The 20,745-nt window shown below is 43.0% G+C and overlaps 1 protein-coding gene and 2 pseudogenes across 13 annotated transcripts in view; all 3 read left to right on the forward strand.

Annotated features, from left to right (window-relative positions):
* LOC144929056 (protocadherin gamma-C5-like) overlaps window positions 1-20,745 on the forward strand; it is a 373,601-nt gene that overhangs the window by 242,453 nt on the left and 110,403 nt on the right. The window contains exon 1 of one of the 13 annotated variants that reach the window (XM_073356134.2): window positions 19,990-20,158. The exons of the other annotated variants lie outside the window; for them this stretch is intronic. Coding sequence (XP_073212235.2) covers window positions 20,105-20,158 — 54 coding nt within the window. The 5' untranslated portion in view covers window positions 19,990-20,104. Of the gene's footprint in view, window positions 1-19,989; window positions 20,159-20,745 lie in introns of those variants that run through there. 13 annotated transcript variants of the gene reach the window in all.
* On the forward strand, window positions 3,775-16,004 carry LOC140916413 (protocadherin gamma-A4-like; annotated as a pseudogene).
* Window positions 17,559-20,098, forward strand: LOC144930803 (protocadherin gamma-B1 pseudogene; annotated as a pseudogene).

Consider the following 20,745-nt stretch of genomic DNA (forward strand, 5'->3'; position numbering starts at 1 on the left):
CCATTGCTGTGGCCCCTTGTAGCATGTAGTAGTTTAGAAAGTTTAGTGTCTTTTTTCTTTTGTAGAGAAGCAAAGTGTGCGTTGTAAATGGCTTGTCTAGTTTTAGTAAAATCCAGCCACGAGGAAGTTTGTGTGGAAGGTTGGTTCTTTATGAGAGTATCCATTTTTGAGAGCTCATTCTTAATCTTTCCCTGTTTGCTGTAGAGGATCTTGATCAGGTGATTCCGCAGTTTCTTTGAGAGCGTGAGGCACAAGCTGTCAGCATAGTCTGTGTGGTATGTAGATTGTAATGGATTTTTGACCTTCAGTCCTTTTGATACGATGTCCATCTGTTTGCATTTGGAAAGGAAGATGATGTCTGTCTGTATCTGTACAAGTTTCTTCATGCAGTTGATAGATTTCCACTCCATACGGCTAAATGCAGTGCCTTGCATAATGACAGGTTTCAGAGGAACAGCCGTGTTAGTCTGTATTCGCAAAAAGAAAAGGAGTACTTGTGGCACCTTAGAGACTAACCAATTTATTTGAGCATGAGCTTTCGTGAGCTACAGCTCACTTCATCAGATGTTTACCGTGGAAACTGCAGCAGACTTTATATACACACAGAAATCATGAAACAATACCTCCTCCCACCCCACTGTCCTGCTGGTAATAGCTTATCTAAAGTGATCAACAGGTGGGACATTTCCAGCACAAATCCAGGTTTTCTCACCCTCCACCCCCCCACACAAATTCACTCTCCTGCTGGTGCTAGCCCATCCAAAGTGACAACTCTTTACATAATCAAGTCGGGCTATTTCCTGCATAGATCAAGGTTTTCTCACATCCCCCCCACCCCCATACACACACAAACTCACTCTCCTGCTGGTAATAGCTCATCTAAACTGACCATTCTCCAGGTTTAAATCCAAGTTAAACCAGAACATCTGGGGGGGGGGGGTAGGAAAAAACAAGAGGAAACAGGCTACCTTGCATAATGACTTAGCCACTCCCAGTCTCTATTTAAGCCTAAATTAATAGTATCCAATTTGCAAATGAATTCCAATTCAGCAGTTTCTCGCTGGAGTCTGGATTTGAAGTTTTTTTGTTTTAAGATAGCGACCTTCATGTCTGTGATTGCGTGACCAGAGAGATTGAAGTGTTCTCCGACTGGTTTATGAATGTTATAATTCTTGACATCTGATTTGTGTCCATTTATTCTTTTACGTAGAGACTGTCCAGTTTGACCAATGTACATGGCAGAGGGGCATTGCTGGCACATGATGGCATAGATCACATTGGTGGATGTGCAGGTGAACGAGCCTCTGATAGTGTGGCTGATGTTATTAGGCCCTGTGATGGTGTCCCCTGAATAGATATGTGGGCACAATTGGCAACGGGCTTTGTTGCAAGGATAAGTTCCTGGGTTAGTGGTTCTGTTGTGTGGTATGTGGTACTTAGCTATATGAATTAACATAAGGCCATCTGCTTGTTCCTCCACCATTCACAGTACATTTCAAAGAGAGATGAATACCGAGATATCCCGTGTTTACAATTCATTTAAATGATATGATGTTCTTTTGGTCTCTGAATTATCAGAATACAGCATAGACAGGGACTGTTGATTACTTTGTCGACCCTACTCATACACAAAATACACAAAAACACAAACATTATCTCCCCACGTCTTTTGAGGGTTATTTATTTTGCAGGATGTTTAACCCTTTTTAGCCATGCTTCACAGATGTATTAGCAAAAGTGTTGTAAGCAAGACATGACACGTAATCTTTCCACTCTACTACACACAGATTAGCTTCAACTAGTGTACTGTGTCCAGTTCTGGGTGTCATATTTCAGGAAAGATGTTGACAAATGGAGACAGCCCAGAGAAGAGCAACAAAAATTATTAAAGGTCTAGAAAACATGATCTATAAGGGAAGATTGAAAAAATTGGGTTTGTTTAGTCTGGAGAAGTACATAAAAATTTGTTACAAGGAGTAGGGAGAAAAATTGTTCTCCTTAACCTCTGAGGCTAGGACAAGAAGCAATGCTCTTAAATTGCCGCAAAGGCAGTTTAGATTGGATATTAGGAAAAACTTCCTAAGTGTCAGTGTGGTTAAGCACTGGAATGAATTGCCTAGCTGGGTTATGGGATCTCCATCATTGGAGATTTTTAAGACCAGGTTACACAAACACCTGCCAGGGATGGTCTAGAGATAATACTTAGTCCCACCATGAGTGCAGGGGATTGGACTAGATGACTTCTGGAAGTCCCTTCCAGTCCACAATTCTATGATTCTGTAAGACCTTGGATAGTTTTTATAGCCATAAGTATAGAAAGATACTCTTGTTCTTTGAGGAATGTCTGACCTCTTTCTGTTATAGCATTGTGTTGGGCGGTGGTGTGATATAGATGTTTTAATGGCATAAGTTTTTTGATTTTATAACTCAGCAGTGGCAGATCCTTGATGCATCATGCTAAGTAACTGATAATAAAATCTTTACATAACACTATTAGTTATTCTGGATATGCCACACAATTTAAAGGACAAAAACACTTTTCCAAATATTTGTGAGATTAAAAGAATATTATAGGACAATTTTTCTTTATTTTCAGTTGTAACACCAGATTTATCTTAGCTACCCTGAGCCAATGTTTAGTGTTCACAAGAAATATACAAATATGTAGAAATTTCCTCCAAAAGCCTTTATATACATACAAATGTCAAGTTTTGGGGAAATTTCTTTGTGCCACTTTTCAGAGTTAAGAGCAAGTTTTGATTCCCAATGGGAAAGTGAAACTCTCCCCTTTTCAGTAACATAGATCTACTTACAGTCCTTCAGGATCTCCAGGTAGCAAACCTTAGAACTCTCACTGGTGCATGACAGAATAGTATCTATGGTGAGTCTGGGACCATTTAAATATTTCTAGGTGTGGTGAGGGAGCATATTCTACATTTGGAGGGGGGAAAGGAAATATTTCTCTGGAAACATTTCCAATTTTTGAAGTGGTCAGTGGCTTGGGATCTCACAAGTTGTCATGAAAGATTAAGTGGTGGACAGAGGGCAACTGAATGAATCCGTAAACTTGGGGGCCATGACCTATGATTAGAAAATTGCTAATATAGTACCTATTTATAAGAAAGGGGAGAAAGTGATCCAGGAAACTACAGGCCTGTTAGTTTGACCTAAATTGTATTCAAGGTCTTGGAACAAATTTTGAAAGAGATCGTAGGTAAGGCCAAAGAGGTGTAAACAGTAACAGGGATGAAATACAACATGGTTTTACAAAAGGTAGATAATGCCAGACCAACCTGATCTCCTTCTTGGAGAAGATAATTGATTTTTAGACAAAGGAAATGCAGCAGATCTAATCAACCTGGATTTCAGTAAGGCATTTGATACAGTTCCACATGGGAACTTATTAGTTAAATTGGAAAATATAGGGATTAATATGAGAATTTAAAGGTGGATAAGGAACTGGTTAAAGGGGAAACTACAGTGAATCATACTGAAAGGTGAACTGTCAGTTTGGAGAGAAATCAGTCTTAGGACCAATCTTATTTAACATGTTGATTAATGACATTGGCACTAAAAATGGGAGTGTGCTAATAAAATTTCTGGATGACATAAGGTTGGGAAGTATTGCCAATATAGAGGAGGATTGGAATATCATACAAGAAGATTCATCAACTTCTTGAAACCTAGAGTAATAGAAATCAGATTAAATTTATAGTGTAAAGTGCAAGGTCATGCCCTTGGGGACTAAACAAGAATTTTGGCAATAAGCTGGGGATGTGTCAGTTGGAAGTGACAGAGGAGGAGAACGGCCTGGATGTATTGGTCAATCACAGGGTGACTATGAGCCTCCAAAGTGATGCAGCCATGAAAAATCTAATGCAATCCTATGATTCATCTGGCAAGGTATTTCCAGTAAACATAGGGAAGTGTTATTACCATTATGCAAGGCCCTGGTGAGACCTCATCTGGAATACTGTGTGCAGTTCTGGTCTCCCATGTTTAAGAAAGATTAATTCAAACAGGAACAGGTGCAGAGAAGGGCTGCTAGGATGATCAGAGGAATGGAAGATCTACACTGACAGGAGACTCTGGGAGTTTAGCTTGTTAACCAAAAGAAGACTGAGGGGAGATATGATTGCTCTCTATAAATGCATCAAAAGGATCAATACCAAGGGAAGGAAATGAGTTATTTAAGTTAAGCACCAATATTGACACAAGAACAGATGGATATGAACTGGCTGTCAACATGTTTAGTCTTGAAATTAGATAAAGGTTTCTAACCATCAGAGGAGTGAAGTTCTAAAATAGACTTCCAAGGAGAACAATGAAAGCAAAAACCCTAACTGAATTCAAGACTGAGCTTGATAATTTTATGGAAAGGAAGGTATGATGAGATTGCCAACAATGGCAAGTGGCCTATCTGCGACTGCTAATAGCAAATATACCCAAGTGCTGAAGATGGGACACTAGATGGGGAGGGTTCTGAGTTACTACAGACAATATTTTCTCAGGTGTATGGCTGTTGGGTCTTACCAACATGCTCAGGATCCAACTGATCACCATATATGGGGTTGGGAAGGAATTTTTCCAGTGGTCAGATTGGCAGAGACTTCTGGGGGGTGGGAGGGGTGTTTGCCTACCTCTGCATCATGGGGCACGGGTCACTTAGTGGTTTAAACTAGAGTAAATGGTGGATTCTCTGTAATTTGAAATCTTTAAATCATGAGGATGTGAGAACTTTAAGGACTTCAGTAACTCAGTGAGAAGTTATGGGTCTATCACAGGCATGGGTGGGCGAGGTTCTGTGGCCTGCAGTGTGCAGGCTGTCAGACTCGATGATCACAGTGGTTTCCTTCTGGCCTTGAAGTCTGTGAGTCTCAGTGGCCAAAGATGCAGGATGAACCAAATAATCATGTGATTTTATTCATTATATGGATAGGCAGTTTGTCAAATGTGGAATATATCTGTATATGTGTGTGTTGGGAATCTGTATATAAATACACATGTTTGTCAGTTCATATTTTGCATTTATGCATTATTACCCTCTTCTGGTATAATTTTCAATGAAGCCTCTCATTCTATTCTCAATTGTTAACTGAATGTTAAAACTACAGAATTGAAAATTTATGGAGTACAGATTATTTTATGTCACTCATTTGACAGAGCTCATCCATAGTGAGCGCTCATGTTTTCTGTATTCCTATTTCATCCATTGAGCTGGTAATGAATACTGGGACTTAAATGGCAGATTTGACCAAGTCAAAATATCTGAGATATGAACAACATATTACTTCGTGTGACATATGTATATGTTAGGAATAAGGTCACTTAAAAGGATATTAGAATATGACAACTGAACACAAATGACAGTCAAACAGATGGACTGTTAGATTAAAAGATATATCTGATAAGTCTAGAAAAATCTGAGTATGTGTAATTCATACACAACCATATTTAAACTACAGCAAACATTATCAGTAACTCTTTCAAGGGAATAAAGTGAGATCCCCTACCACCCAACATTTTGTTCCTTCCCTCGGTATCAGGTATATTTACCAAAGAAACAGAAAGTGGCTTATTTACAATATTAAATCTCAAATATAAAATACCGATTTAAAATTTCCAGCGCGGAGATGCTGCAGTTATTGGTTGAGGCTCTGAGTGCCGCTGTTCACCAATCAGGGGGAGAAATGCAATGAGAGATCCAGCCAGCCCAGCCCGCAGTTACACAGCGCAGAACGCAGAGTGAACAGATTCATACTCACTGGGTCTGGACGACATTAAAGGATGATATTTGCTGAAATAGGATTTCCTTTAACTCTTGATATTTTTGGAAACATTTCATAGAATCATAGAATATCAGGGTTGGAAGGGACCTCAGGATATCATCTGGTCCAACCCCCTGCTGAAAGCAGGACCAATCTTGAATTTTTGCCCCAGATCCCCTAACTGGCCCCCTCAAGGATTGAACTCACAACCCTGGGTTTAGCAGGCCAATGCTCAAACCACTGAGCTATCCCTTCCAAAGATAAACTGTAAACAGAGATCTTTCCCCTGATGGAGAATCAGATGCTTCTCACATCACTGCAGGAATGGCAGATACAAAAGGCTCCAGTACTGCAAAGGGTGAGCCCTGTTCTGCTTTATGTTGGTTACCATTTTGAAGACAGTTTCTGGGCAGGTTCGCTATTTGATTCTGGACTAAACGGAGAAAGGATCTTTTGTGGGGAATGTCGCAAAGAATCTGGGGCTGGATGTAAAGCAGCTCTCAGAACATGGAGTCCGCCTTGTTTCCACAGGTGGGACTTGGTATTTTGCTTTGAATTTTGAGAGGCCATTTAATCGCCACAGAAAGGATAGACAGACAGCAGATCTGTGGCAGGCTGGAGGAGTGTCTGTTAAACTGTGAGGCTATAGTGGAGGGAGGATAAAATGAAGCTTTATAGAGTTGAAATTGAAGTCACAGGTATTAATGACAATGCTCCCAGCTTCCAAGCGGAAGAAATTGAGATAAAAATTAGTGAAACAACAGCTCCGGGATCGTGATTTCTTCTCCCAGAAGCGCAGGACACACATTTTGGAACTAATACTCTCCAGAGCTGTCAGCTCAGCAGTAATAGGCACGTTTCTCTCGATGTGCAAAATGGATCAAATGGAGTAAAATATGCCAAATTGGTGCTGGAAAAGTCTTTGGACAGGGAAGAAAAAGCTGTTCAGGATCTAGGCCTCACAGCTAGAGATGGGGGGGTCCAATCAGGTCTGGCACTGTGCAAATTAGAATTATCGTTCTCAATGGAAGTGACAATGTGCCGGTTTTTACTGAGCCTGTCTAGAAAGTGAACGTTTTGGAAAATTTTGCAGAAAGGTTCCAGGGTGGTTCCAGTAAAAACCACTGATCTGGATGAAGGAGTCAACAAAGAGATAAAATACTCATCCAGGAAAATAACAGAGAAAGCTTTCAAAATATTCCACTTGGACTCGAAAAAGGGCAGAATGACAGTCATGGGGAACCTGAATTTTGAGGAATCTGCGTTATATGAAATTGAGGTGCAAGCGCATGACTGGGGAGGCCATTGTGACAGATCAAAAGTTGTTCTTGTGGTCAATTGTGTGAATGACAACGCTCCCAAAATTACTATCAGGTCTCTCTTCAATTCAGTCCCCGAGGACTGTCCATCCGGGACTGTGATCGCGCTATTAGACGTAGAAGATTTTGAGATTGTAGTTCAAGAAAAAATGAAGCTTTATAGAGTTTAAGTTGAAATCACAGATATTAATGACAATGCTCCCAACTTCCAGGCGGAAGAATTGGTAGTAAAAATCAGCAAGACAACAGCACCGGGATCTTGGTTTCCCCTGCAGGAGGCGCAAGACCCAGATTTAGGGATAAATTCTCTGCAGAGCTACCACCTCAGCAGTAATAGGCATTTCTCTCTGGATGTGCAAACTGGATCAGATGGAGTTAAATATGCAGAACTGGTGCTGGAAAAGTGAAAAACAAGCTGTTCATGATCTAATCCTCACAGCCACTGACGGGGGAGATCCAGTCACATCTGGCGCGGTGCAAATCCACGTTATTGTTCATGATGCTAATAACAAAGCACCAGTTTTCACCAGTCAGACAAAGCACCAGTCAGCCTGCTTATAAAATTAGTGTTTTAAAAAATATGCCTGTGGGGTCCGTGATGGTGACAGTGAAAGCGACTGATCCAGATGAAGGAATACACCAAGAGGTAAAATTCTCAATCAGAAAGATAACTAATAAAGCTTCACAGATATTCCACTTGGATTCATGGATGGGAGAATTAACAGTCATGGGGAACTTGGACTTTGAAGAAGCTGCGTTGTATGAAATTGAAGTTCAAGCCCATGACGGTGGAGGTCTTTTTGACAAATCCAAAATTGTGATAGTTGTTAGCGATGTGAATGACAACGCTCCAGAATTAACAATAACATCTCTTGTCAGCTCAATCCCTAAGGGCTCTCCCCCCGGGACTGTCATCGCCCTTTTAAATGTGCAAGATCTAGATTCAGGAGAGAACGGAGAGGTCACGTGCTCGACACCCAGCAGCCTCCCTTTCCAGGTGAGGAAATTGTTGGATAAGTATTACAGTCTGGTGACAGACCGAGCCCTGGACAGGGAGCAGGTGGCTGCATACAATACCACAATGACTGCCACAAACAATGGGACTCCTCCTCTTTCTACAGCCACCACGATCCCACTCCAGATTTTAGACACGAACGACAACAGTTCCCTCTTCAATAAAACATCCTACACAGGCTACTTCACAGAGAATAACCTGAGAGGAGTCTCCATTTTCTCCCTGAGGGTGAGTGACCCCAACTGGGGGGAGAACGCCTGTCAGGGTTCCCTCCCCACTCTGAACTCTGAGGTACAGATGTGGTGACCCACATGAAAGACCCCCTAAACTTATTTTTACCAGCTTAGGTTAAAACTTTCCCAAGGAACAAATCCTTTCCTTGTCATTGGATGGTACTGCTGCCACCACCAAGTGATTTAGACAAAAATTCAGGAAAAAGGGCCACTTGGAGTCCCTATTTCCCAAAAATATTCCCCCAAGCCCCTTCACCCCCTTTCCTGGGGAGGTTTGAGAATAATATACTAACCAATTCATTACAATGTGAGCACAAACCAAACCCCTTGGTTTTTAGGACACTGAAAATCAATCAGGTTCTTAAAAGAAGAACTTTATTATAAAGAAAAAAGTAAAAGAAGCACCTCTGCAAAATCAGGATGAAGGTAACTTTACAGGGTGATAAAAAGGACTCCCCTCTGGACTTAGCTTTACAGTTCTAAAACCAAGAATAATCTACCCCTTAGCATAGGGAAAATTCACAAGCTAAAACAGAAGATAATCTAACACATTTCCTTGCCATTACTACAATTTTTGTAATTTTACATGTATCATGTCAGGTATGTTTTTATGAGATGTTTTACCTGCTTGGTGTCTCTCTTCACCCAAAAAGGGAACAAACAAAGAGAGCACAAAGAAAACTCCCCTCACCCCCAGATTTGAAAGTATCTTCTTTCCCCATTGGTCCTTCTGGTCATGTGCCAACTAGGTTAATTGAGCTGATTAACCCCTTACAGCTTCCCTATGTGTATTTATGACAACACCAGAGTCACTTACTCAGTTACCGAGGGTCAGATCCAGGAAGCTCCACTCTTCTCCTCCATCTCCATTAACTCCAAGACTGGGGCTCTCTACGCTCTGCACTCCTTTGATTACGAACAGTTCTAGGAGATTTGGTTCCAAGTGCAGGCTAAGGATGGGAGTTTACTGCCTCTCCTCAGTAATGTCTCCATCACTCTCTTTATATTGGATCAGAATGACAACACCCCACACATCTTACACCCCTCCTTTCCCATCGATGGCTCCAGGGGAATGGAGTTGGCCCCTCACTCCTCCGAGCCAGGTTACCTGACCACTAAGGTGGTGGTGGTGGATGCAGACTCCAGGCAGAATTCCTGGCTCTCCTACCAGCTGCTAAAGGCTACAGAGCCAGGACTCTTCACTGCAGGCAGGGCTGGCCTTACCATGAGGTGAACTGAGGCTGCTGCTTCAGGTGCCAGACTGTGGGGGGGAGGGACGCCACTAGGACCCAGATGTAGAAAATTGTGTCTGCCACTGGTGCAGATGTATTCTCTCTGCTCTAGATGCAGAGAAGGTGGAGTTCTGTGGTGGAGGAAGAAGGGCACAAGAGACATAACAGGTGTGCAGGAGAAAAGGTGAGAGGGAATAACGGAAAGCAGCATGAGCTGCAGGGAGAGAGAGGAGGAGGAGCCTCTTATGTACCTCTCTAGCACCCCCTGGAACCTGGACTGATTAACACCAGCTTCTCAGGGAGCTTCCTGTTTCCTGCTGCTTCCCTGAACTCACTTGAGGAGAACAGGCAGTCAACTGAAGTAGTAGGAGCCAGTTAGGCCCTTAAGACACTGATATCTTCCCTCACTCAGGCCCTGCTACCAGCCTGCTTATTTGTCCCCTTCAAGTGAGAGTTAAGAGCCACGATAGCTGGCACAGAACAGCAGTCATGAGTGAAAGAAAACACCCCGCAGGAGCAGCATTCAGAAAAAGCAAGAAAGCAAAGGAATCTTTTCTATCTAAGCAGGAAGGAGCTCTCTTGAGATACATAGACACAAATGTTCATGGTTAGCCGTCCAGCCCCAGTGAGGATGTGAGTGGTGAGGTGATGCCTGATCTTCCATTTAGTCAGAGTGCAGGTGACCTGGCAGCTACTGCAGCATCCATATCTCCATCTCAAATGGATGTAACCATGCACATTCCTGAAGAAAAGTGTAGATCAGAGAAGAGTGTGGTGGAGGTGCAAGAAACAGCTGCTACTGAGTTTAGTTCTTTAAGTCTAGATGATCCAGGACTGTGGACCCACTTGAGCAGTAGCCTGAGGGACTTCCTTGTACTGCATGGGCCACAGCAAGTGAAAAACTTCATGTTCCCCAAAGACAATGAAAATAGAAGGTTCCATCCAACACATTACTGATGTGATATCCCCAATGGTGACAAAGTGGAGAGGCCATGGCTTATGTACTCAAAAACCCAGAATGCTGCATACTGTTTTGTTGGAAACTCCTCCAGTCTAATGTTCCAGCCACATTGGGTTCTCCAGGAACAAAGGGCTGGAAAAATCTGGCTAGAAATCTGGCATGCCATGAGAAGACAGCAAATCACCAGAGAGCATTCCATAGGTGGAAAGAGCTTGAGATGAGACTAAGGTTAAAGGCCACTATAGATGATCAGCATCAAGAGAAGATTGCGTCAGAGTTGCTTTACTGGCAAAATGTTCTGAAAAGATTCATTGCCACTGTGAGAATGCTTGCTACCCAAAACCTAGCACTGCATGGCACTTCAGGTCAGCTGTATGTGCCAAACAATGGAAATTTCCTTAAAATTGTGGAGCTGATGGCTGAGTTTGATGCTGTATTCCAGGAGCATCTAAGAAGAGTCACCACCCAAGAAATGTACACACACCACTACCTTGGAAAAACAATTCAAATGAGATCATACAGTTACTGGCAACAATAGTCAAATAGAAGATTGCGGCAGATCTGAAGTCAGCAAGATATCACTCTGTTATTCTGGACTGCACACCTGACATCAGCCATATGGAACAAATGACTTTAATGGTGCATTTTGTAACAAGAACAGAACCTAGTGAAAATGTCCCTGCAATGGTGACTGTCAGAGAGCATTTTCTAGAATTTATTGACATTGATGATACTACAGGAGTTGGTATGAGAAATGTGCTTCTTAAAAAGCTGGGAGATACGGGAATTGTGATAGCTGACATGAGAGCTCAGGGCTACGATAATGGTGCCAACATGAGAGGAAAGAACAGAGGAGTGCAGACACAGATCCGAGAGTTAAACCCTCTAGCTTTTTTTTTCCCATGCAGTTCCCATTCATTGAACTTGATGGTCAGTGATGCAGCATCAGGTTCTAGTGAGACTGCTGAATTTTTTAATGTAATTCAAAGCATCTATGTATTTTTCTCTGCATCAACTCATAGATGGAAAATTTTGAAGCAACATCTGGAAACATCCTCTCTGACACTGAAACCACTGAGTGCCACACTATGGGAAAGTCAAGTGGAGGCAATAAAGCCGATCAAACATCAAATTGGGAAGATAGATGATTCCATAGTTGCGATTATGGAGGATAATGCTATGACAGGAACTGTTCATGGGAGAAGAGTGGCAGGGGGAAATGGAATCACCAGAAACATACATAACTTCAAATTTCTGTGTGGCTTAGTGCTGTGGCATGACATACTGTTTGAGATAAATGTTGTAAGCAAAAGACTCCAAGGTGTTGACCTTGATATATCTGGAGCAATGGAACCACTGGACAAAGCAAAGTCATACCTACAGTCTTACCGGTCAGATGAGGTATTTCAAAATGTTCTGAAGAATGCACAGAAGTTGGCAGAGGAACTTCACCCTGAAGCTATTTTCCCACCCATTCAAGAATACAAGAGTCACCAAAGAAGAAGACATTTTGATTACGAGGCATGGGATAATCCCATAAGAGACCCCAAACAACAGTTCAAACTTGATTTTTTTAACCAGGTACTAGATTGTGCAATACAGTCAATTGAAGAATGTTTCAGCTCAAAGAACACAGCAGTATATTTGGGATGTTGTATGATATTCCAAAACTCTTCACTGTACCTCAAGAAGACCTACACCAGCAATGCAGGGCACTAGAGACAGTACTGACACCTGATGACATGCGCGATATTGATGCGAGTGATTTAGGGGATGAACTGAAAGCCCTTTCAAGATACATTTCAGCAGGATCAACTCCAAAGGTTGTTCTGGAATATATGTGCATAAATAAGATGACCACCCTCTTTCCAAATGCTTTTGTTGCTCTGCGCATACTTCTAACACTTCCTGTAACAGTTGCCAGTGGAGAACACAGCTTCTCCAAGCTGAAGTTAATAAAAACACATCTATGCTCCACAATGACACAGGAGAGCTGATCAGCCTTGTAGCCATCTCAACAGAGCATGAGCTGGCCCAGACCGTGGACCTTCAGGAAGCAGTTCAAATCTTTGCAACCAAGAAGGCACGGAAAGCACCACTTTGATTATTCAAACAGCTAATAATCCCAGTAAAAAGAAAAGGAGTACTTGTGGCACCTTAGAGACTAACCAATTTATTTGAGCATGAGCTTTCGTGAGCTACAGCTCACTTCATCGGATGCATGCCGTGGAAACTGCAGCAGACTTTATTTATACACAGAGAATATGAAAAAATACCTCCTCCCACCCCACTGTCCTGCTGGTAATAGTTTATCTAAAGTGATCATCAGGTGGGCCATTTCCAGCACAAATCCAGGTTTTCTCACCCTCCACCCCCCCACACAAATTCACTCTCCTGCTGGTGATAGCCCATCCAAAGTGACAACTCTTTACACAATGTGCATGATTATAAAGTTGGGCCATTTCCTGCACAAATCCAGGTTCTCTCACCCCCTCACCCCCCTCCCAAAAACCACACACACAAACTCACTCTCCTGCTGGTAATAGCTCATCCAAAGTGACCATTCTCCCTACAATGTGCATAATTAAGGTGGGCCATTTCCAGCACAAATCCAGGTTTTCTCACATCCCCCCCACCCCCATACACACACAAACTCACTCTTCTGCTGGTAATAGCTCATCCAAACTGACCACTCTCCAAGTTTAAATCCAAGTTAAACCAGAACATCTGGGGGGGGGGGGGGGTAGGAAAAAACAAGAGGAAATAGGCTACCTTGCATAATGACTTAGCCACTCCCAGTCTCTATTTAAGCCTAAATTAATAGTATCCAATTTGCAAATGAATTCCAATTCAGCAGTATCTCGCTGGAGTCTGGATTTGAAGTTTTTTTGTTTTAAGATAGCGACCTTCATGTCTGTGATTGCGTGACCAGAGAGATTGAAGTGTTCTCCGACTGGTTTATGAATGTTATAATTCTTGACATCTGATTTGTGTCCATTTATTCTTTTACGTAGAGACTGTCCAGTTTGACCAATGTACATGGCAGAGGGGCATTGCTGGCACATGATGGCATATATCACATTGGTGGATGTGCAGGTATACGAGCCTCTGATAGTGTGGCTGATGTTATTAGGCCCTGTGATGGTGTCCCCTGAATAGATATGTGGGCACAATTGGCAACGGGCTTTGTTGCAAGGATAAGTTCCTGGGTTAGTGGTTCTGTTGTGTGGTATGTGGTTGTTGGTGAGTATTTGCTTCAGGTTGCGGGGCTGTCTGTAGGCAAGGACTGGCCTGTCTCCCAAGATTTGTGAGAGTGTTGGGTCATCCTTTAGGATAGGTTGTAGATCCTTAATAATGCGTTGGAGGGGTTTTAGTTGGGGGCTGAAGGTGACGGCTAGTGGTGTTCTGTTATTTTCTTTGTTAGGCCTGTCCTGTAGTAGGTAACTTCTGGGAACTCTTCTCGCTCTATCAATCTGTTTCTTTACTTCCGCAGGTGGGTATTGTAGTTGTAAGAAAGCTTGACAGAGATCTTGTAGGTGTTTGTCTCTGTCTGAGGGGTTGGAGCAAATGCGGTTGTATCGCAGAGCTTGGCTGTAGACGATGGATCGTGTGGTGTGGTCAGGGTGAAAGCTGGAGGCATGCAGGTAGGAATAGCGGTCAGTAGGTTTCCGGTATAGGGTGGTGTCTATGTGACCATTGTTTATTAGCACTGTAGTGTCCAGGAAGTGGATCTCTTGTGTGGACTGGACCAGGCTGAGGTTGGTGGTGGGATGGAAATTGTTGAAATCATAGTGGAATTCCTCAAGGGCTTCTTTTCCATGGGTCCAGATGATGAAGATGTCATCAATATAGCGCAAGTAGAGTAGGGGCTTTAGGGGACGAGAGCTGAGGAAGCGTTGTTCTAAATCAGCCATAAAAATGTTGGCATACTGTGGGGCCATGCGGGTACCCATAGCAGTGCCGCTGATCTGAAGGTATACATTGTCCCCAAATGTGAAATAGTTATGGGTAAGCACAAAGTCACAAAGTTCAGCCACCAGGTTAGCCATGACATTATCGGGGATAGTGTTCCTGACGGCTTGTAGTCCATCTTTGTGTGGAATGTTGGTGTAGAGGGCTTCTACATCCATAGTGGCCAGGATGGTGCACATTGTAGGGAGAATGGTCACTTTGGATGAGCTATTACCAGCAGGAGAGTGAGTTTGTGTGTGTGGTTTTTGGGAGGGGGGTGAGAGAACCTGGATTTGTGCAGGAAATGGCCCAACTTTATTATCATGCACATTGTGTAAAGAGTTGTCACTTTGGATGGGCTATCACCAGCAGGAGAGTGAATTTGTGTGGGGGGGTGGAGGGTGAGAAAACCTGGATTTGTGCTGGAAATGGCCCACCTGATGATCACTTTAGATAAGCTATTACCAGCAGGACAGTGGGGTGGGAGGAGGTATTTTTTCATATTCTCTGTGTATAAATAAAGTCTGCTGCAGTTTCCACGGCATGCGTCCGATGAAGTGAGCTGTAGCTCACGAAAGCTCATGCTCAAATAAATTGGTTAGTCTCTAAGGTGCCACAAGTACTCCTTTTCTTTTTGTGAATACAGACTAACACGGCTGTTACTCTGAAACCTGTCATTAATAATCCCAGTGTTTACTATGCAGACAGGAAAAGTTGCATTTGCTGGTCAGGCATTTGAAAGTTAAGTGTTACTTAAAATTTTTGAACAAGGTATTTTAAGTTGTTAGTTCTCCTTTATTGGGGTAGGTAGCAGAGCAGTACCATGAGAGGAGTAGAACAGGAAGAAGGCAGAACTGAGACCTTTCAAAGTTTTGGCCCAAGTGTGGGGACATGGAGGCGACATTTGAGCTTCTTGCCTCAGATCCCAAAATATTGTGGGCTGGCCCCCTCTGTAGAACTCCACAGCGGTGAGATCAGGACAGCACGCTACTTTGTAGACAAAGATGTGCTCAAGCAAAGTCTGGTGGTTTTGGTGAAGGACAATGGGCAGCCACCTCTCTCTGCCATGGCCACTGTCACGCTGGTGGTGGCTGACAGTACCCCCGAAATCCTCTCCGATTTAAGCAGCCTCTCAGCTCCTGCAGACCTTCAGTCCAGCCTCTCCTTGTATTTGGTGATCACTGGGGCTTCTGTTTCTTGCTTGTTCTTTACCTTTATCATAGTATTACTGGCCCTGAGGCTCCGCAGGTGGAGAAACTCGCAGCTGTTTAACTCCTCAGGTGTGACTTTCAGTGGAGTTCCCCTCTCGAAGTTTGTGGGGATCGATGGAGTTAGAGCTTTTCTTCACTCCTACTCACATGTGGGTTCTCTAACCAGGGACTCCAGAAAGAGCCAGTTAAACTTTCCCAAATCAAACTATGCAAATACTCTGACCAGTCAGCACGCTTGTGAGATAAAGGATCCTATTCTAATTACTGAAGTGTTAGACAATAACAGGGATCAGACGTCCATTCAGGTCAGCTAATATTTGTTTAATCTTGTGATTTATATTTGTAAATGTAGCTAGCTGCTGATCGCTAGAGAATCACAGAATGCATCAAGTGTTTTAGAGAGAATGTTGGAGAGAGCGAGAGCGAGAGAGGTTATCGGTGATACTAGATGTTTTCCTTTCAAAGCTTTGATCATCCGAACCAGACTTTAGCATGCTATTCTGAATTGAGTTTGTAGTCAATGTTGTCCTCAGAGTACTGGACGGATATGTATATGTAAATATATTTTATGTAATAATATTTACATTGTGAACCCATTTAGAAAAGGGATTTCATAGTTTCCTGTTGCAGTTCTCATGTAACGGTGATTTGTTCAAAACTTGAGTCTGTCTTTAATCTGTGATACTATATAAATTACCTTACTTGAGATATTACGAAGTAAGGACATTTTCCTATATTTTTAGAAACATAGATTTTCAGAGAGAATAAGAATGTTACTGAAGGGCAAAATGTTTCAGTGACAGCACAGTTCTCAATATTAACTTATTTTTATAATATTTATAATATTAATATAAATATTGGATATTTAACTCCAAATATGATTTCATCTGACTTTCCGTATTGCAAATAATACAGGGTAGAAACGCATAATAATGAAACTAAAGTTATGTAAATATTTGGTTAAGAAGAAGAGACTATTTCGACATTCTTTTAAATTTCCTGCAATAATAATGTTCTTTTGTCATTTCACTTTTCCATTCCTGTTTAGTTTTTGGAATGTGTGGAAAACTATCAAATTCTTCTTTAGCGCAGTTCTATGAGAGAAAAGGACCTGGTTGCTCATTATAGTTCAACTCAAGAGAAATTTTCTTTGTACTTTTTAGAAACTACCTATGTATTCTGAGTGGGCAGATTACTTTCGAATGAAAGATCACCTAAAAGGGTCAATAAGGGCTAAGCACGAACATAGTTTTGCTCGGGAGTTTAGATGTATATTTGAACGCGCAATCACTCTATTCGGTTGCTATTCACTCTATTCGGTGCTATTTGGTTTAAAAACTATTTAAATCGCTTTAGAACTGCGCTTAGCTGAATCTCACCCATAGGAGTGTTTGCGGAGGATGTGGTTATTACATGGAAATTGTTGTTCTTGTACATAGTCATTACACAGACACACACCAAGACCTACACGCACACATACACGCATATATATGCAAACAACGACAAAGAAATCTCAATGATTTTAAGTTTTACACTGTCAGAAGATAGACACAAACACACACATATATTCAAAAAGCATTTAGATTTTAAATTTATACTTATGTTAAGAAACACAGCTGTTTATACTTCAAGGCAATGCTTTTACTATACTACATGTTTTGCATTTCCATACAAATAAGAAGAGAAAGCACAAAACAAAACAAGCAAATCTACGTGATTGTGAGTAGTACTGTACCGGCGCCTTGATAAGATCGCTGCTGTTGCAGTTTTCCCGTTGAGACTCAGAGTGCCGCTGTTGGCCAATGCGGAGTCAGGGCTGGAGCTGGAGATCCACCGGAGCCTCCTGCAGTGCGATTGCTCCGTCACACAGCGCAGATCGCAGAGGAAACAGCAGAGAGACCTTCCCAGCCCGGCTGAGAAAAGGGAACTGCCATTAGAACACACAATACCGGAATGTTTATCCCTCTGCCGTGGATTCCTTTGCTCTGATGGGATTTGTAAACACCAGATGTAACCAAAACAAGGAAAGGAGAGAGCAAATCTGGCACAGACCGGGATGGAAATCAGGCTCCGAGAATCGAGCTGGGCAGTCACACGGCAAGTACTGTTGTTTCCCTTCTTATTGTCTTTGTTCTGCCGGGCGGTCTCGGAGCACTTTCGTTATTCCATACCTGAGGAAATGGCTAAAGGTTCCCTTGTGGGGAATCTCGCCAAGGATTTGGGATTAAATATCAGAGAATTGCAGCAGCGAAAGCTCCGTGTCAATTCGGAAAAGAAATACTTCAGTGTGAATGGGGAAAATGGCAACCTGTATGTGAATGGCAGGATAGACCGGGAGGAGATATGCCGGGAGACACCCGTTTGTGTCCTGACACTCGAAACTGTGGTGGAAAATCCTTTGAATGTGTTCCATGTGAATGTAGCGATCCAGGATATTAATGATAACGCGCCGCGGTTCAAGGCAAACCACATTGATTTAGAAGTTATTGAATCAGCACTGCCTGGTGCGCGGTTTCCACTAGAATCTGCGCAAGATCCAGACGTTGTGGTCAACTCAGTGCAGAGTTACCAACTCAGCAAGAACCCGCATTTTACCCTGGCTGTAAAGGAGAGCCCGGATGGAAATAAATACCCAGAATTAATGCTGGAAAAATCTTTGGATCGCGAAAAGCAAAACTCTCAACACTTGATCCTGACGGCCGTGGATGGGGGAGATCCAGTCAGATCCGGGACGGCTTATATTAGGATTAATGTCACTGACGCTAATGACAATCCCCCCGTATTTAGTGAGGAGATCTACAAAGTCAGTCTGAGGGAAAACCTACCACGGGGCTCCTTAGTGCTTCAGGTGAAAGCCGCGGATCAGGATGAAGGGTTATATGCCCAAATCACATACTCATTCAGCAACATACCAGATAATGCACGTACATTATTTTTTTTAGATCCTGAGGAAGGAAAAATTACAAATACACGGATTCTAGACTTTGAAGACACACATAAATACATGTTGGGCGTAGAAGCCAGGGACGGGGGTGGCCAATCCGCTCACTCGAAAGTTCAAATAGAAATTCTTGACGAAAACGACAATGCCCCGGAATTGACGTTTACATCCGTGTCCAGCCCGGTAGCTGAAGACTCAGTACCCGGGACAGTGATAGCTCTGATCAAAGTTCGTGACCAAGACACGGGAGAAAACGGAGAAGTCAGCTGTCACATCCAACACAATTTGCCTTTTAAAGTAGTGTTTTCGTCTAACAGTTACTACAAGCTCCTCACAGACAGCACCCTGGACAGGGAAAGGACCCCGGAGTACAATATCACAATCACAGCCACAGATAAAGGCTCTCCCCGACTCTCCACCCAGAAAGCCATCCTGTTGCAGATCTCGGATATCAATGACAACGCCCCTGTCTTTGAGAAACCTTCCTACACCGCCTATGTGCCAGAGAACAATCCCTCGGGGGCCTCTATTTTCGGTGTAAAAGCCTCAGACCGGGATCTGGACCGGAACGCTCGAGTCACTTACTCGATCCTGAGCAGCAACCTGGAGAAGCTGCCTCTCTCCTCCTACATCTCCATTAACTCCCAGACCGGAGCGATCTATGCGCAGCGCTCCTTCGACTACGAGCAATTCCGGGAGTTTGAGCTGCAAGTGAAGGCCCAAGACGGCGGGTCCCCACCTCTCAGCAGCAATGTCACCGTCAGGGTGTTTATTGTGGATCAGAATGATAACGCCCCTCGCATCCTGTACCCTTCGCTCGGAGCCGATGGCTCCGCCTTGTTCGAGATGGTGCCTCGCTCGGCCGAGGCAGGTTATCTGGTGACTAAGGTGGTGGCGGTGGATGCTGACTCAGGACACAATGCCTGGCTCTCCTACCACCTGCTCCAGGCCACGGACCCGTCGCTCTTCAGCATGGGGCTGCAGAGCGGGGAGATCCGGACAGCCCGCGCCTTTGCGGACAGAGATGCTGTGAAGCACAGGCTGGTCATCCTGGTGAAGGACAACGGGCAGCCGCCTCTGTCCGCCACAGTGACTCTCAACCTGGTGTTTGCCGAGAACTTCCAAGAGGCTCTTCCGGAAATGAGCGACCAATCGGGTGACTCGGCATCTCAGTCTGATTTACAGTTCTACTTGGTGCTGGCTTTAGCCCTGATCTCATTTTTGTTCCTCCTGGCAGTGACACTGGCCATTGTGATGAAATTGCGAAGGTCAGGAAATCCCAAATTGCTTCAGTGTTTTGGTCCTAACCCTTATCCAAAGACCGGCTCTGTGTTCCCACCAAGCTATGAAGATGGGTCTTTGCCTTACACCTACCAGCTGTGTTTGTCCTCAGATTTAAGGAGGAATAAATGTACCTTCCTGAAACCCAGTGCCCAGACGGCAGAGAATATTCTGTTCAGCGACAGCTCTGGGATGTCATTTCTGGGCAATGGATGTTTACAGGCTGAGTCGGAGACTACTGGGGAGGTGAGCTTCTTTTTTCACGCGTAATCTGATATTTTTACGTTTTAGGCAGTCATTTTGAAATACTGCCTTAATGTTTTTAGGTGTATCTCTTGCTTTTATCTCCATAGTGGTTGAGGTATCACATATATAAATGAATTTGTTTTCAGAACAAAAATCCCTGCATGACAGAGAAAGATTATCTCCGTTTATAGATGACGAAATGAGAGGCAAAGGATATAAGTGATTTGGGTATGTCACAGAGGAATTCTGCATTTGAATCTAAGATAAAACTCAATCTTCCCAATTCCCTATCCACTTCCTTAATTGCACATCCATTCTTACTTTCCAAATCAGAGCCTCTTTCGTCTCATTACAAAAGGTTTAACTGAAATAAGTACATTATGTGGAAATATTTATGCAACTTAGGTAAGATGTCTTCTTTGGAAGAAGCACAAAACTATTAAAGTCATCTAATTGTAATAAGCAAATTTTCTTTAATACTCTTCTGTATGCTTTTCTGAGCACCTCTTCTTTAAGATTTTAGGTGGTTGTTGTAATCATAAATAATGAAATATTTGACCGACTTCTCATCTTTTTCTTGAGACTTT

This window comes from Lepidochelys kempii, chromosome 8 (assembly GCF_965140285.1).
Source record: "Lepidochelys kempii isolate rLepKem1 chromosome 8, rLepKem1.hap1, whole genome shotgun sequence".
In the NCBI taxonomy this organism is placed as follows: Eukaryota; Metazoa; Chordata; order Testudines; family Cheloniidae; genus Lepidochelys; species Lepidochelys kempii.